Source organism: Thrips palmi, unplaced genomic scaffold (genome assembly GCF_012932325.1).
Source record: "Thrips palmi isolate BJ-2018 unplaced genomic scaffold, TpBJ-2018v1 HiC_scaffold_5, whole genome shotgun sequence".
In the NCBI taxonomy this organism is placed as follows: Eukaryota; Metazoa; Arthropoda; class Insecta; order Thysanoptera; family Thripidae; genus Thrips; species Thrips palmi.
Window position 1 is genome coordinate 14,997,019 of NW_023144632.1, and position 15,984 is coordinate 15,013,002.

The following is a 15,984-nucleotide window of genomic DNA, read 5'->3' on the forward strand; positions in this document are numbered from 1 at the left end:
TACTCGATCGTGACGAACACAAAGCTAATTTTTGACGTTTCGGACCGATTGGTGCTGAGTGCTAGTGTGTGTGTTGGTGTTGTTGCTGCCGAATCCACAGTGCGCCAGAGCCAGGAGGCGAGTGTCATGCCCACGGACTGTGCCGAGTCCTGACGGCTGCCCCTCGAGTGGGCTAGTGAAAAGTGCGGTTCATCGGGGACGTCCTCGTGGCGGGGGCTGAGGGTGCGGTCTCCCGTCCTCCAGGGCCTCCAAGGCCTCTCGGCGCGGGCCTCTCCTCGCCGGCCTGCTCGTCGTCTAGCCAGGGACCGTCGCCGAGGGCAGCGGGCTCCACGCTGGACACTCTCGTGGACGTGTTCCGGGACGCCGCCTGCATGGACTCAGGTACGACCCCGCGCCGCGTCGCGCGGGCCACACTACAGTGCAGCTCCACTCTTCGACTTCCAACCTCCCCGTCGGAACCTTTGTGCGATGCCGGTTCGAAGTTGGCAGGGAGGGCCCCCGAACGTCTGGAGACACGTCGGGAGACACGTCTGGAGACACGTCGGGAGACACGTCGGGGACACGTCGGTCGCCGCCGTCCGTCCGCACCTCGGCGTCGGTCCGCGCGAGGATCGGCGGAGGAACCACACGCGCTACTGTTTTTATTTTTCCTGTTCTGGACCGTTCTCGGTCTCGCCCAGCTCCGATTAAGCGATGCATCGAGACAAGCAGGCGAGGCGGCCCTTCGGCCCTGCAGGCTGCCTGGCGATAAGGCTGCAGGGCCCAGGGCTGCAGCCGGCATGACGGCGCGGACGCTGCGGAAAAGGACCAGAACAGGACCGGGACGGACGCACAGTGGGCCAGAAGACCGGTGGAGGCGGCAAAACTTGTAGACGCGCTTTGAGCCCCAGAGTCGTTGAACAGGACTCGAACCGAACATGTGACCTCACCGATGGCTTGCTCTTCGAACGAAGAATCCATTGGTGGGGTCACACGTTTTGTTGTTGGAGTCCCATACGGCGACTCTAGAGTTCAGGCCTCCTGACCGTGCAGGACGCACTGTTTGTTGCCATTTCCGCTTCGGCGGAGTTTGCGACCCGGCACGCATGCGTAAATAACTAAATTCAAAACGTGCGGCCTTTTTCATTGCTTCACAAAATTTTGGAGGCCTTGGAGATCCGCAACAGTGCTTGTAACCAAAAGCTTAGGGGAGCGAATTGCGTTCGGAAGGCGGTTACATTGAATTTATTTCACTCGTCGCCAGCGTGATCGGCGTAAACAGTCACATTGTCTTCGCGGGGCGCACTGCCGCGCGTTGCCGCACGTTGCACTTGGCAAAGACGCTCGATTTAACGCGACCACTTCTGCGAAGACGGACTGCCAATGGACGGAGCCGGCCCGTGTCGGCCCGCGTCGTGCGGCGTTACGGGTTCACTGAACGCTAACCATGCACTTCGAGCCTGGGCCAAAGACGTTGCGGAAGGCTGCGTGTAATGGTCTGTCTTTCTGAACGAAAAACTGACGTTCGTCCTGACCGCATCAAAAATTTGGCTGCCGGGTTGCGCAATGCGTCAAAGCGGACGTTCAAAGCGGACAAGGATTGACTTGAATCGACTGCGCCAACCGACACGAAAAATTCCACAGCCAGTAGTAAAAATTGTCTTTGTTTTCCCGATGCGGCCGCTCGATAGTCTCGACAGTCGTGATGGTGACAGCAATCAATTACGAGCCGTTAGCAATTAGCGGCGCACCACACTGCAAAGCCATCATTATGCCGCCGCGCCGATGATGCCGCCGCCACACTACGAGTCCGCTTGCTTTTATTTCAATTCCGTGAACCTTTCCGACTCTTATCGAACGAAAACACAGGTTTGTTTCCTGCGAACTCGGCTCGTGGAGGTCTTGGGGGCCTAGAGCGGCTGAGGGTGAGAGAGGCGGGGGCGGGGCAGCATGCCCGGCGGGGAGGTGCTACCCTGCGTCAGCCCTACGTCAGTATGCAGTCCGGCCCAGCCAGACTGCGCCTGACGCGGCGTGGCACATTGGTGGGCCGAAGGCCGAAAGACCGGTGAGGCGGCCAGAAGACGCGTTTTGAGCTCCAGAGTCGCGAAAGGGGACTCGAACCGAAAGTGTGACCCCACCAATGGATTTCTCGTTCGGAGAGCAATCCATTGGTGGGGTCACACGTTCTGTTCGAGTCCTGTTTTGCGACTGCTCAAAACGCGTCTTTGGCCGCCTCACCGGTCTTCTGTCAAATTCACTGCGCGTGGCTGCGGCGACGAGAACGTCGTGGAGGCGCTGATGGCGCTGATGGTGTCACTCTGCCGGACAAGTAGATTACAGTTTGATTGACAGGTCGAACGGACGCGCGGAAGTCGCAGCCGGGCTTGCCGATCGCGCCGTTGGCTGCGGACTGATGCAGGGACCCTCTATCGCACCCATACGGGACGCCCCATGAGTGCGAGAGAGACAGAGCGACGAAAAGGGGTCTCTGCATCAGTCTGCTGGGCCTCGAGGGAGGCGGGGACAACGGCTCGCTGGCTTGCTGGCTGGTCTCGTCGCTCCACTCGGCCACTGCAGGGCCACTGCCAATGGCCACCGCCACCGCCTCGCGCACCTAGCCAGCGCCAGTAATTGAACATTCCTCGTGGCATTCCCCCCGGTGGTGCAACGCGTGCAGTGTCGTGCCGGCCGAGGCCCGCGTCTCGCATCACTACCGCCTACCGCTACACTGGCGTGGCCGTGGTCCGTCATGTTGACACGTGGCGACGTGGCGGGCAGTCTTTCCAGCCGCGCTGCCGAAGAAACAGGCCACCGCGGTGACCTGGGTGGACAGGGTTGCCGAGCCCGACTACAGACAGGCTTGGCTTTGGAGGCAGGCTGAGGTCAGCCTTGCCCGGCCTTGCCTCGGGCCTTGCCGCCAGCAGCCCTTCCGCCACCGTGGGACTTTGGCTGCTTGCGTGGCGAAATCGCTTTCCAGACGGGGAGGGAGGAGCGCCAACTGGGCGCCAATGCGTGCCAATGCGAGTCAGTGCCCGGCTGCCCGGTGCTCAATGGGGTTGCAAAGTGACTCGTGTTGCGGCCTGCCCTGGGCCTGCCCTGGGCCCGCGGGCTTCACGTTCCGTTCCATTGGCGGCCGGTTTGTTCCCCGAGGCTGCCTCCGGAGGGCACCTCTCCGTCGCGCTCGCGCTGCCCGGCCGCGCCTCAGGGCGCGAGGGAGACAGAACGACCAGCACACTGTCCACTGTCCGGCGGTCGTGTACCGCGGCGCCGCGGCGCATGCCACATTACACCTGGGTCGTCGGTCGCGAGGCGTCGCGAGGCGTCGCGAGGCGTCGCGACGCCTACCTGGCGAGGCTGGCGAGGTGACGCGGCCTCCGCCCGCCGCTGCCAGCACTGCCAAGCGGGCCGGCCGCTAACGCCCCGGCCCGGCCCCGGTCGTCCCGGGAGAAAAATGAGCCCGAAAATATAAACATGTCGCGGGGATGGGCACAAGCCTCGGAGCCTCGGAGCCGCGAAGCCGCGACGCGTATACCGAGGGGGCGTATTCGTATTCGCGTCCCTCGCCGCCGCCCCGCCCCCCCCCCCCCCCCGCCGCCCCCCCGCGTAACGGATGGCAGGCTCACCTGTGGGCTCATCAGTCTCACGGCGCGGCCCGCCGCCCGCCAGCCCGCCAGCCCGCGGCAGTGTGGTGGCAGCAGCGCGGCAACCCTTTCCCTTTCGCCGCGCGTCCATCGGGAGGATCCTCTCTCCCTCTCTCTCGCACTCAAGGCCGGCCGTGTCGGTGCGAGGGAGACCGATGGACGGCCGAACTGCGGGATCACTGCCGGCGTGGCGCCACTGCCGGCGTCATCCAAGGATCCGCTCGGCGAGGTGCGGAGTGATCGACTGGGGAACCTCGAGGCGAACCTCCACCTGCGAGCGCTGCAGCAACTCAAACAGCCCTTGTCCCTGGAGTCACTGCGTCGGCCGTCCTGGAGGATGCTGCTCTCCGCTGCCTGCGGGCCGGCCGAGGGCTGGCGGCCTTTGCAGGATGCTCTATTTGTTTCCCGTCGATTTCCTTTTTCGTCTGCCGGGAGGATGCAGGACGCTCGCCCTTGCCGGCACCACACACACACACACACACACACGCAGGGACACACACACACACGCACACACACGCACGATCCACATTAATGTCGTTTGTCTGAGCAAACTACTTAGTGGGCTGTTTGCCCCGGCGCCGTGTTTGGCTTCTGGTCCGGATTACAAATAGGTGCAGCTGCCGAGGACTGGCGAGGCTGCATTAGGCTGCCGTCGTCCGTCGTCATCGTCGCGGTGCGCACCGCGCGGCACTGCACTGCGCACCGCGGCCCAGCGTTCAAATCTCCGGGCCGGTCCTGCAGTGCGCCAGGGCGGCCAGGGCGGAGGCAGGCAGGAAGGCGAGGGCCTACCGCCGATGGCGATGCGCGACATCAGTCGGCTGCGGCCAAGAGGATGAGCGGGCCTTGTGTTTGTGCGCGCTCTTTGCCTCTCCCCGTCGGACGGGGCAGTTTCTCGGCGACGCTCCAGCTCCAACAGATCCAGCAGGTTCATTCCAAAGGGTGCTTCGCTGCTCTGTCTCCCTCGCACCCCGACGGACCACCCCATGAGTGCGAGAGGGACGGAGCGACGGCGCTGTATTGTCATAGCTGGTTGGATCAGTGGCCCTCGAAGGCAGCCGGGGGCCGGCGGGCCCCGGCGAGCCGGGGGCCGGCGGGCCCCGGCGAGCCGGTACGGCTCAAGGGTCCGGCCGGCGGCGTTTCGTCTCCGTGTTTCCGTGTTTCGGTAGCCACACTGCAAGCGGCACCTCGCATGACTCAAGTGTGTGGCACACTGTGTGCCGAGTGCGGGCCGAGGCGCTGGCTGCCCTGGGCCACCCTGGGCACACAACGACGGCGGCGGCGGTTGCGGTGCCTGTGTGTCCGGGACCCGTCCAGGACGACGCCGACCTCACGCGAGCCTGTCCGCCAGCTGCTGCGTCGCGCCGAGTGGGGGGGGGGGGGGGGGGGGGTTGGAGGGTGAGAGGGCCGGACGGGGCACCGACCCCTTGGCGCCGCCGCCGCCACCGGCACGCTGCTGCACTGCATGCGGCGTTGGCGGGGTGTCGTCGGCGTGCTCCACACGATAGCGCCCCAAGCCGCGGCCCCGCTTGTCCGTCCGGCGGTGGCGGTGCCGGGCGGTGCCGGGCGGTGCCCTCCACAGCAGCTTCGGGGACTTTCTTCCCGAAAGGCTTTGCACGCCGCCGATACGCCGCCGCCGCGTGTGTGACAAATGTTGAAAAAACTCCGCAGAACGAGCAATAAAGCATTTTTTTTACTGCCGTTCCACTGGCATTTTGCGGTTGGAGATGGCTTGGCTTGCTGTTGCCTTTATGTCTCTGATCTGGCTGTACTGGGCGGTTCGGGACGTAACGTCGTCGTCGTGGTCGTCGGGCGGCGGCCTCCTCAAAGGACGTCGCCGACGTCAGAGTCGGCAGGCCGGCGCGCTGCCCTGCCGCCCCAGCGCCACGCCCCCACGCCCCACGCCCCCTGTTGCGCTGCGCAGGCTGCGCACGTTGCGCCAGGTCAGGGCGACAAGGCTCTCCGCGACAAGGATGGACCGCGCCATTTTTCTGTAACCGGAGCTCCTCTAGCGCGTCCCTCTGACAGGGACCTGCAGGGGCCTGCACTGCGATCCGGGTCGGTCGGCTGGCCAGAGCGCCGCGCCGCGCCGCCAATCCCCCTTCTGGCGCCTTCGCGAACCTCGAGGTTCGGGGTTTGAGGTTCGAGGTTTGAGGTCCGTTTTACGGTTCTAATTACCGCGGGTCTCAGTGCGGCCGACCTTCCCCTGCCGGGGCTTGCCGCGGCACGGCGAAGGGAAGGGGGAGGGGGAGGGGGAGGCAAATAGGACGAGCCGCAGCGCCGGGACAAACTCAAAACACGTGTGTTCGCGCGCGCGGTGTGGTGGTGGGTGCGATGCGGTGGAGCGCGGGAAGGGTTTTGAGAAGTCGGGCGAGTGCTTGCAAGCAAGCGGCACTATTAGTCTCCCTTGTCGCGGCCAGGCGCGGTCCGCGAGCAGACTCGCACACACACACAATTAAAGCGGGAGGAGTGACTCTTGCGCGCAATGTGTCCAATAATGAGGATGAATTAGGTACGTTTTCCGGTCTAGTAGGCCTACTTGCAAAACGAATACAGAGTAAAATTTCACGTTCAGGAGTTTGTCTGCTGTTTCTCCCACTAACTTTACAAACTAAACCACGTAACCAAGCCTAAAAATTTTGAAAAAATGAAACAGAGATTTTGCATTTTGTTTCGGATTTTGCCTGATCTGCAAGAACTTTTGCGAGATCTCGATGGTAGACTGCTCTGGATCTCGTTTTTCCAAGCGATAATAATCGACCCGTTTTGCACCTTCACAGTTTGCATTTTTTTAGCAGATGATACCTTCACACTTGAAACATACTTAAAACTACTATACACAAATGAAGGTGTCAGCGTGCTTTTACTCTCGAGTCCAGAAACCAAGCGCGTATCCTAACAATATAATAGGGGCTGGCGGCCGGGGCGGGCTGGTGTGTCTGGCTGGCGGTGAGGCGCAGCCTGCGCGGAATTCGACAATGGCACCCCCTCCTCGCGCGCGACGGCCTGCGCGCGGCATTGACAATCCCTCCCCGCTACAGCGCAGAGGCACCGGGTGCTCGTGCTCGCACTCGCAATCCAACGGGCACGGCGCGGCGGTGCAGGCCACGGCACAAGGGACTCAGTTTTTAAATACTATCTTTGGAATGAGCCCATACTACCCCGTACAAGAAAACCAAACGAGTATCATCTGCTTTCATTAACGTTCGTTGAATGAGATTTTTTAAAACGTTTTTCATTGTGTGTAGTACCTGCGGTGTGTTTTCATTCATCTCTGACAGACAGGGCCAGACGCCCCGCGAGCGAGATGTGCTGATGTGAACGTCGGTGCGTGCGTGTGTGCGTGTGTGTGTGTGACGCGGGCGTGTGTCTTGTGGGGGCTGGCGGGCTGGCCGGGCGGGGCCGGCGCTCAGCGCGCTCAGCGGGCTTGTCGTCGTAATTAGGCCCGGCATGTGAACGGCACTAAATCTCGTCATTTGGTCGGCATCGCGACCGGCGTTTTGTGCCGCTGCCAAGGCTGCCGAGCGACGACTCCCTCCTCGACTCCCTTCAACTTCGATTCCGTCTCTTTCCTCCGCCTCGTTCCCGCATTTCTCTTTACTTTTCGAAAAGCCACTCCGCGTTTGCCTCGCTTTGGATCGGCCGCCGGTGTAGTAGCAGCACTTGCACGACAAATAGCCATTGTTGGGGCGAGCGGGGAGGCGAGGCGCCCCGAGCAGGGGAAAGGGAGAGGTGACAACACCACATGTACATCATTCGGAAGAAATTGGTTGGAGCGCCCGCCCCGCCCCGCCTCGATCTGGGGCTGGGCGGTGGGGCGGCTGGGGCTGGCATGGCTGGGATTGTCGCCTCGCGGCCCCCTTTGATGTCGGCGTGCCCCGCACTGCCCCGCCGCAGCCAGCGCCGCGGCCTAGACGGGCAGAGACGCGACTTGGACGCGGCGACGCGACGCCATGGCGCCGCGGAGGGCAGATTGGCCGATGGAGCGAGCGGCGAACCGCCTAGGCCTCGTTACACGTTGCACGCGGTGCTCGGCGAGGACGAGGAGGTCACCGGTCGGCAGCTCGCCCCGCCCCGCACCGCCCCGCCCCGGCCCGCTAGTCGTATGACCACTCCACTACTACTTGCTAGGCGGCCCTATCGGCACTCCGCGCCGCTCGCGCCGCTTGCGTGATAAGCGACGCGGCTTTCATCCCGCTGATGGACAACACATCGTTAGAAGTCGCTCTAACGGCCTCCGCGGCGCTGCCGGCCGGGAGCCTGCACTGTCCTCGTCGCTCTGTCTCTCTCGGACTCGGGGCGTCCCTGTGTGGGTGCGAGAGAGACAGAGCGACGAGAGCAGTGCTCGGAATCGGCCTGCTGGGTCGCGACGTGTACGACGTGCAGTGCAGGCCGTCCCGGCGAGGCGAGGCGCCCGCGAAACGGTGACCTCCAGTGTTGCGCGACCGGGGGGTTCTGCGCACCGCCCCGCCCTGCACCGCCCCGCCGCGCCCCGGGGCGAGGCCTGAGTCTCGTTACTATCGACGCATGAAACAGACGTGTAATTTAGCTGGCTGAGCAGAAAATGTCCGAATCGAGATTGTAGCCATCATTAACGGGGATGTAAAAATAAATGGGGCGACAGGCCGGGTCGGCGGGGTTATCTCGGGCCTTCACAGTGCCCCCGCGCCTCCGCCTCGGCCGCCGCGCCTCGGCCGCAAGGCTCGACGTTTGTTTCTCTCGGAAGAAAAAGGAACACACAAAAACATCGGGGAGCAAACCAGAAAAACAGACGGCTCAAAATGAAAATAAAAATGAAATTGCTGTAACAAGTCGCCGCTGATTACAACAAATTTCTGCATCTGGCGGTGAGCGTGGCTTTTTTTTCAAGACAGTGTGGTGTTCCGTGTTGGCGGCAAGGCTTGGCGCGGCAAGGCTTGGCGCGGCACGGCGGCCCCGCCTCGATCCCCGATACCATCGTCATGTAGACGGGACGGCGCGGACGGCGGCGGGTCGCGGCCCGCCGTCGCTTGCTGCCGCTTTCCGCTCCATCAGTCTCATCTCCCGCGAGAAATTATTATGGGGCTCATTTGGGGCCGATTACACATCGAGGAGCAGCGCGGGCGGAGTGGGGCGCGGCGTGGCGCAGCGTGGCGCGCCCCGGAGCAGGCCGAGCAGGCCGCTGTACACTCGGTGACCCCTCGCTCGCGTTGTTGGCCCCTTGGCTCCATTCGAACTCTGCCTTTTCCACGTGGGCGTTTCTGACGGTGTGGTGGCGCCGGTGCTGGGGGCGCCCAGGCCCAGCTGCCCCCTCCTCGACTTGCCCCTCCACCCTTTCGGGGCTCGGGGCGGAGTCCCCTCCCCCTGAGCGGCCACTTCCGTTCGTCTGAGGCGTCTAGGCGCGCCTTTTGAAGAGTACCGACACTTCTTAATTAATATCGCCCCGTGTCTCTCTCGCTCCCACAGCCCCCTCCGCCCCACGCCCTTGCCCTTCTCTGGCGCCGTTGGCGTGCTGGCGTCGGCAGGGGCCGCGCGCGAAGAGTGAGCGAGTGAGACGCAAGACAAGACGCGCGCGGAGGACACGGCGACGCGGCTGCGGCACTCCCGCCAGGCCGCCAGCGCTGCAGCGCTAGGGGCTGCTTCCGCTTTTCGCGCCTTGCAGCATGCTTGCAGACGTCGCCGAGTGAAGAACAAAAGCAGGCCCTATCATGAACTCGGAGCCAGCAGCGCGCCTAGCAGCAGCTGTTAGTGTTTTCGACTTCGTTGAGACCTACGTGTGTGGCTTGCGACCAATCAGGGTTCAGCTTCGGACGATCGAACCCAAAAGCGGACGTCCAAGTTGTTTCAACAGAGTAAAGTCGGGGGAAAGGGGTGGGTAAGGTGTTCAGTCCACAACGACTGCGCGCGCGAGTCCTTGCTGCAGACCGTCGCTCAGTCTCTCTCACTCAGCCCTACGTAGCGGCCCGTGAGAGCGAGAGAGACAGAGCGACGACAGCACTGTTCGGAATGAGACTGTACTGCGGCGGCGGCCCGACCCGGCACGGCCCGGCACGGCCCGGCACGGCCCGCGATGCGATGACACCCCGCGACGCGCGGCAAGCCGAGGCTAGTCGAGCACCGCGCCACTGCCGCGGGCCGTGCCGCCGAAGAGGAAGAAGAAGAGGAGGAGGATCGCCGTGCCCCCCTTTAATTCGTGGGTCATAAATAAGTCAGCAGGGTTGCAGGCCGCGCCGCGCCGTGCCGCGTGGTGTTAGTCGCCTGTATGTTGGACGACGTCGCGGCAGGTTGTTTGACAGGCACACGCGGTGTTTGACACTCGGAGGCTCACTCTGGGGCGACACCGGGCCGCACCCCCCTCCCCCTCCCCCTCCCCATGTCCTACACAACAACTCTGTTGCACGGCAAACACGCCCTTCCCTTCCCCCTCACTGCTGCAGCAGTGCTGCCTCGCTTGCGCAAGACCCGGGGCGCGGGGCGCGGGGCCCGTACCGGTAATCGCTGGGACGCGAGCGGCACGCGTCAGTTTCATACGCCGCGACCAGAAATACAGTAGTGAGATTGGGCCTCGCAAGGCACTTCCACCAGAGTTTGCTCTGGAAACGGAACACGAAACATAGGAAACAGCAGGAAACGCGAAATCGTCTTCTTTACGGGTTTTGGCAGGTGGCGATCGCGAAATCAAGCGTGCCTTAATTTTGTCAACGGAGGAGCCGAGGGAGGAGTAGGGACATCGCAAGGGCCGCGCAAGGGCCGCGCGAGGCCGAAGGCGAAGGGCCCGACCGAAGGGCCTGGCTGCAGGCGGGCGAGGGCAAGCGGCAAGCCCCGAGGCAAGCCAGGCAAGCCGAGGGCCTGAAGGGCAGCGCGCGTGGCGGCGTGGCGCGGCGAGGCGGACGCCGCGCAGCTGAGCGATGATGATGACGGGCTATTCTTGAACAACAAACGGGCAGCCACGCGACGCCACCCTGGGCCCTGGGCCGGGCCGCGCGGGGCCGCCACCCCCGTCACAATCTGATGGCAGCACTACGCAAGGCCCGCGGACCCACCTCAGTGCACGCCAAAGGTCGACGCCAAAGGCCGGCGCCAAAGGCGGCCAAAGGCGGCCAAAGGCCACCGCCGAAGGCATCGGCAGGCAACCAGCTGGTGCAGCACGCCGTGCACGCCGTGCTGGCCGCGCTGCCCGACGCCGAGGTGCCGGGGGTGGCGCGGGGCGGGGCCGGGAGGTGGCCGTCGTGGACCTTCCGCCGGGCGGCGCGGGCCGGCCGCTGGCAGCGGCGAGGCGTGACGGGCGTGACGCGGCGCGCCAGGAACGCCGTGACACGCGCGTGCCTGGAGCGCCTGCCGTGCCGTCGTGCCGCCGTGCTGTCGTGCCCGCCCCTCTCCGCGTGCTGCACACTGCCGCGCAATGCCCGTCCGACACAGAGGCCGCGCCGGGGTCAGGCCGCCGCCGAGCATCGAGCGGTGCACGACGCGGGGCGTGGCGGTCGTTTCACGCCCTGGGTGTTGCTGATCAGGGGTGGCAAAGCCGGCCGGGCCGCGCGCCCCCTATGCCGCCTCTCGACCACTCTCGACCGGCGTGTGCCGGGCGCGGCCAGTTGCTTGAAGTGGTCGGTCGGGGCTGTAGGCCGCAGCTCACCGAATAGCGAGGGGCTCCGAGTGCCGGGCTACCATGTAACCAGGAATGATCCTTTGCCGATTCAGGGCCTTCCGGCCAGTCCGGCCTGTAGCCAAAGGGGCGGGGCGGGGCCGCCCTATGCACATGGCGAATCTGCATATCGGACAGGCGTTGCCTTGGGCGTTGCTTGGGCGTTGCGCTGCTGGCGTCGGCTTGCCACACGTGCAGCGCAACACGTGGAGCTGACCCTGGGGGGGGGGCGGGGCGGGGCGGGGCGGGGCGGGGCGGGGCGGGGCGGGGCGGGGCGGGGCGGGGCGGGGCGGCGGGCGGGGCGGCGTGTCCCAGACTACCGGCGGGCGGCACGGCCCCTCTCCCTGTGATCTGCGTGTCCCTGCCCAACCCCTCCCCCCGCCCCCGCCCGGGGTCCTGACCGCAAAGTCTGCAACTCGGAAAAAAAGGAAGGAAAGGCAAACACGAGGATGCCGCCGGGGAACGGCTTTTGCATTCGTTCTGGTTCGCCGAAAGTTTTCTTGGAATGATCGCCGCGCGCCCCAGGGCAGGCGCAGCGGGCGCAGCACTGCCGGGGGCAGATCTCGGAATCACTCTCATTCGCCTCCCCCGTTTTATTTTTTGAGAAAGGGAAACTGTTTGCTTTGCGCCTCTCCGTCGGCTCGTCGGCTCGGCCCGGGTTGACATGTGTTGGGCTGCAAGTGCCGCATGCCGCCCGTTTCTCGGTAGCGCGGCCACCACGCGGCACCTGCACCCGAAGTCTGAGATTTGTGGGCGAGTCGAGCGAGCACTACCCCGAGCCACACCCGCAGTGGCCCGCAGTCTCACGCCTCGCCGCGCCTCGCCGCTCGTCCACGAGATCGTCGCTTTGGCCAGCTTCATCGTCCGTGACTCCGTGACGGAGAGACGACGCCGATAAGAGGCGGCTGGACGCGCGTGCGCGGTGCGGCGTGGTGCGCGTGCCGCCCGGTGGTGGCCCAGGCCAGTGCAGGCCAGTGTAGTGGCCGCAGCACGGCCTAAAGCGGGCAGTGGCGTGCTCACAGGTTTTGAAGCGGGGGTCTAGCCAGGCCTTTTGCCTATATTCGGGCGCAAGGTGTTGCAGTTTGCCTACCTTGCAGGCCGGAGTCTGTCGAGTTCAATAACAGGAAAAGTGGCGATACACATCGGCAACTTTGTCCAGGCGGCAGATGCCCTCGACGCCCACGACCGCGAAAACTCAGAGGTCTTCGTTTTCTCGGAGTACAGCCGCAGCCGCACCATTTGGGCCGACACGACACGACACGACGAGACAGAGACAACACGACACGTTGACTGAAATGCTGCAAACCGAACGGCAAGACAGATCTGCGGGCTGACGGATTGACAGACGACGCGTCGGGGCCTCGGCTCGGCTCGGCAAGGAGCCTCATGCAAGACGAATGACCCGAGTGACACGAGGGCGCCCCGAGAGGCCGAAGGTCCCCTATGAAGCCAAAGGGGAACACGGCTTATTAAGGGGTTAAGTGCGTGCCTAGCCACACGCGCCAGTGGGAGTCCCACAGTGGGACGGGGAGGGGGAGGAGGCGGGGCCTGGCGTCCCGCCGACCCCTTCCAGCGCGCCTCCAGCCTTCCAGTGCCCCCGCGCTCCAGAGAGGCTCCATTGCCCTCCGCCACTGCTATAAATCCGTATCAAAACGGACGCCTGGCGCCTGGCTCCGCCCACGCCCCACCCTCCACCCATCCGCGCAGCGGGCTGCCCGAACAGTGCGTTCTCGCGCAGGCTCTCGCACTCGGCAGCCGCACGAGCGCGAGAGAGACAGAGCCCTGTTAGGTGGGGCTCCTTCTGCTTATTTACGAGGGCGGCGGGGCGTGGCTGGCGTGATCGCGCGGGCGTGATGCGCGATGTGATGTACGGGGCGCCGGCCGATCTAGCCGCGCCGCGCGCCGCCGCGAGATGGAGAGAGATAGCGGCAGGCCAGGGGACGCACCGCGGCCGAAAATGCCGTCTTGTCGTTGCGGCTAGTTCGAACCCTTCCCCTCTCTCCCCGGCGTGCTCCCCGTTGGCTCCCCGAGGTGCCGAAGTGCCGGTCGCTACAAATGGGAGGTGGAATGTCAGCCGGGCCTGCCACCGCGGCATGCCGCCCCGGGAAATGCTTGCGCCTCAAAACGTGACGCAATTAGCGTGGGGACACGTGCACGAGGCCTCCCCCCCCCTTTTCCGCCCCCGCCCCCGCCACTGCACTGCCACTGCACTGCCACGCAGCCAGGAATGCGGCGGAAGTCCATTATCGGAGTAAACTTGTCCAACCCCAAAGCCAAAGCTTGAAGCGCCACGCCACGCCACGCGCCGGGCGGACCGCAAACGAGGCCGTGAACGTGAACGTCATAGTAGCGTCAAGGAAACGTTGCACGCTCCAAGAAGGGCGATTGAGGCGTTCGACCACGCTCTAGTTTCACCAGTGTCTCTGCTTGTTCCAGACGCGGCGGCCCAGCAGTACGGCGAGGTGAACCAGCTCGGCGGCGTGTTCGTGAACGGGCGGCCGCTGCCCAACGCGGTGCGCATGCGCATCGTGGAGCTGGCCCAGCTGGGCATCAGGCCGTGCGACATCTCACGCCAGCTGCGCGTGTCCCACGGCTGCGTGTCCAAGATCCTGGCGCGCTACCACGAGACCGGCTCCATCCTGCCCGGCGCCATCGGCGGCTCCAAGCCGCGCGTCACCACGCCCAGGGTGGTGCACTACATCAAGGTGCGCCCCATCGGAACCTTGGCCCATCGCAGAGAACCAGCAGACAGGTGGAGGCGGCCAAGACGTGTTTTGAGCTCCAGAGTCGTCAAATGGGACTCAAACCGAACGTGTTCGGAGAACAAAAATATCCATTGGTGGGGTCACACGTTCGGTTCGAAACCTGTTCAGCGACACTAGAGCTCCAATCACGTCTAGAGTTTTGGCAGCCTCCACCAGTCTTCTGGCCCGTGAACCCCAACGTTGGCCCGTTGCGCTGAGATTCCCTCGACAGGCCTTACACCCCGTTGTCCTCTCTGTCCTCCGCAGGGGCTCAAGAGCAAGGACCCCGGCATCTTCGCGTGGGAGATCCGTGACCGGCTGCTGTCCGACGGCGTGTGCGACAAGTACAACGTGCCCTCCGTGTCGTCCATCTCGCGCATCCTGCGCAACAAGATCGGGGGGCTGCCCGGCGTGGCCGCCATGGCCTCCTCCGGGGGCGGCGGCGGCAGCGCGCTGTCGGCCAGCCTGTCGGCCGGCATCGGCGGCAACACCTCGCCGTCGCACGGCGGCGCGGCGCACCCCCACCTGTACAACTCCCTGTACCCCCAGTACTCGGCCTACGCCGCCGTGCCCGCCGCGTCGCCGGCCTCGCCGTGCAACAACAACAACAAAGGGCCCTCGCCGTCGCCGCCCTACGCCGCGGTGGCTGGCGGCGGCGGCCCGCGGGGGTCGCTCGTCCCCGGCCCCGGCCACTGGCCCTCCAGCCACTCCGTCACGGACATCCTGAGCGCCGCGCACCACCACCACCTCATGCGGACGTCCGCGCCCGTGGGGTCACCGCCGGGCCAGGGCGGCAGGCCCGCCTCGCAGGGCGACGCCCAGCAGAACTACAACTACTACATGTACCTTCAGAGCTGCTCGTCCGGGGCCGGCGCCGTGCCCAACATGCACACATCCGCCCTGGCCGTCATCAACGGCGGCCACCACCATCACCACCACCATCACCATCTCCACCCCTGCCTCACCGGACAGGCCGCCACGCCCTGATGCCCTGACGCCCTGACTCCCGGAGGCGGCGGTAGCGCGGTAGCGCGGTAGCGCGGTAGCCAGGGCGTAGCGCTGCATGCCCCAGACGGTGCAGGGCGTGCAGGGCTGCATTGGCTGTGCGGTGCGCGCTGTGCGAAGGGGACGGACTCGGCAGACAAAGGCAAAGGCATTCCCGGCGGAGAATGCGCGCGCCAAGCGCCAAGCGACAAGCGCCACGTCGGGGCCCTGAGGGCTCGGAGGGCCCGCGGCCACCGCGGCGCTGCCAGTGGTGGTGCCCTGACCCTGGGGCCCCGCGCCACGCCGTGCCGTGCCACGCCGCGCCATGCCGCGAGGAAGCATCCGCGGCGCCATGATCTCCAATGACCACTCTCGTCAAAAATGAAAAAATAAAACAACCACAGCATGCAAACATATCGGAGTACAAGAGAACTTTGTCTTTGAAGGTGCGCGATGTTCACGAGCCGGATAGGCCCGACCGAACATTGTGTGGTCCTTCTAAGCATGCGTTTGATAGTGACTTTTGAAACGAGAGAGCCTTGCCAAAGATTGCGCAAACTGTGATCAATTACTTTATTATTTAAGGCAAGCTGCTTGTTGTTCGTGTACATAGTGATGCCAGTAGGGCCCTACAGAGTTACTTCAGCCGTTCGGCCTCTGGAATAAAATAATTTTGTACTGCAAAATGGTGTCATGTTTTTAACCGTGTTGGATGTGTCAAAACCAATGGATTTCTGGCAGTATTGTCAAAATGAACTACGCCTCTCTTATTTTGATAAAGTAAAGTATGAGCTTTGATGAAAATGTTGAAAGATTTTGCCGTATTGTGTCTTTACCTTGATTCCGCCACCCCCAAAAAATGCCGCACGACCGCGGAGAACGACTTTTCCAGCTTGCCGACCGGGCCAAGCTACAAAGTAAGCGTTCGCAGTAAACTGTAGCAGGGTACCACGGGTGTGTTTTTATGTGTGTGTGTTTGTGAGGGAGAGGGGACATTGCACGGCTTGGGTCACTTCCA

The 15,984-nt window shown here is 64.2% G+C and overlaps 1 protein-coding gene across 1 annotated transcript; it reads left to right on the plus strand.

Annotated features, from left to right (window-relative positions):
- Window positions 1–15,774, plus strand: LOC117651348 (paired box protein Pax-1). Its single transcript, XM_034395309.1, has 3 exons — window positions 1–381; window positions 13,675–13,943; window positions 14,250–15,774. Exons 1-3 carry the CDS (start codon window positions 372–374, stop codon window positions 14,967–14,969), a joined length of 999 nt encoding a protein of 332 aa, XP_034251200.1. The 5' UTR covers window positions 1–371; the 3' UTR covers window positions 14,970–15,774.
- The last annotated feature ends 210 nt before the right edge of the window (window positions 15,775–15,984 follow it).

What these genes read in the sequence shown, in the direction of transcription:
- LOC117651348 (XM_034395309.1), top strand. An exon ending in GGGTGGTGCACTACATCAAG is followed by an intron (nt 13,944 to 14,249) that starts GTGCGCCCCATC and finishes TGTCCTCCGCAG; the next exon opens with GGGCTCAAGAGCAAGGACCC.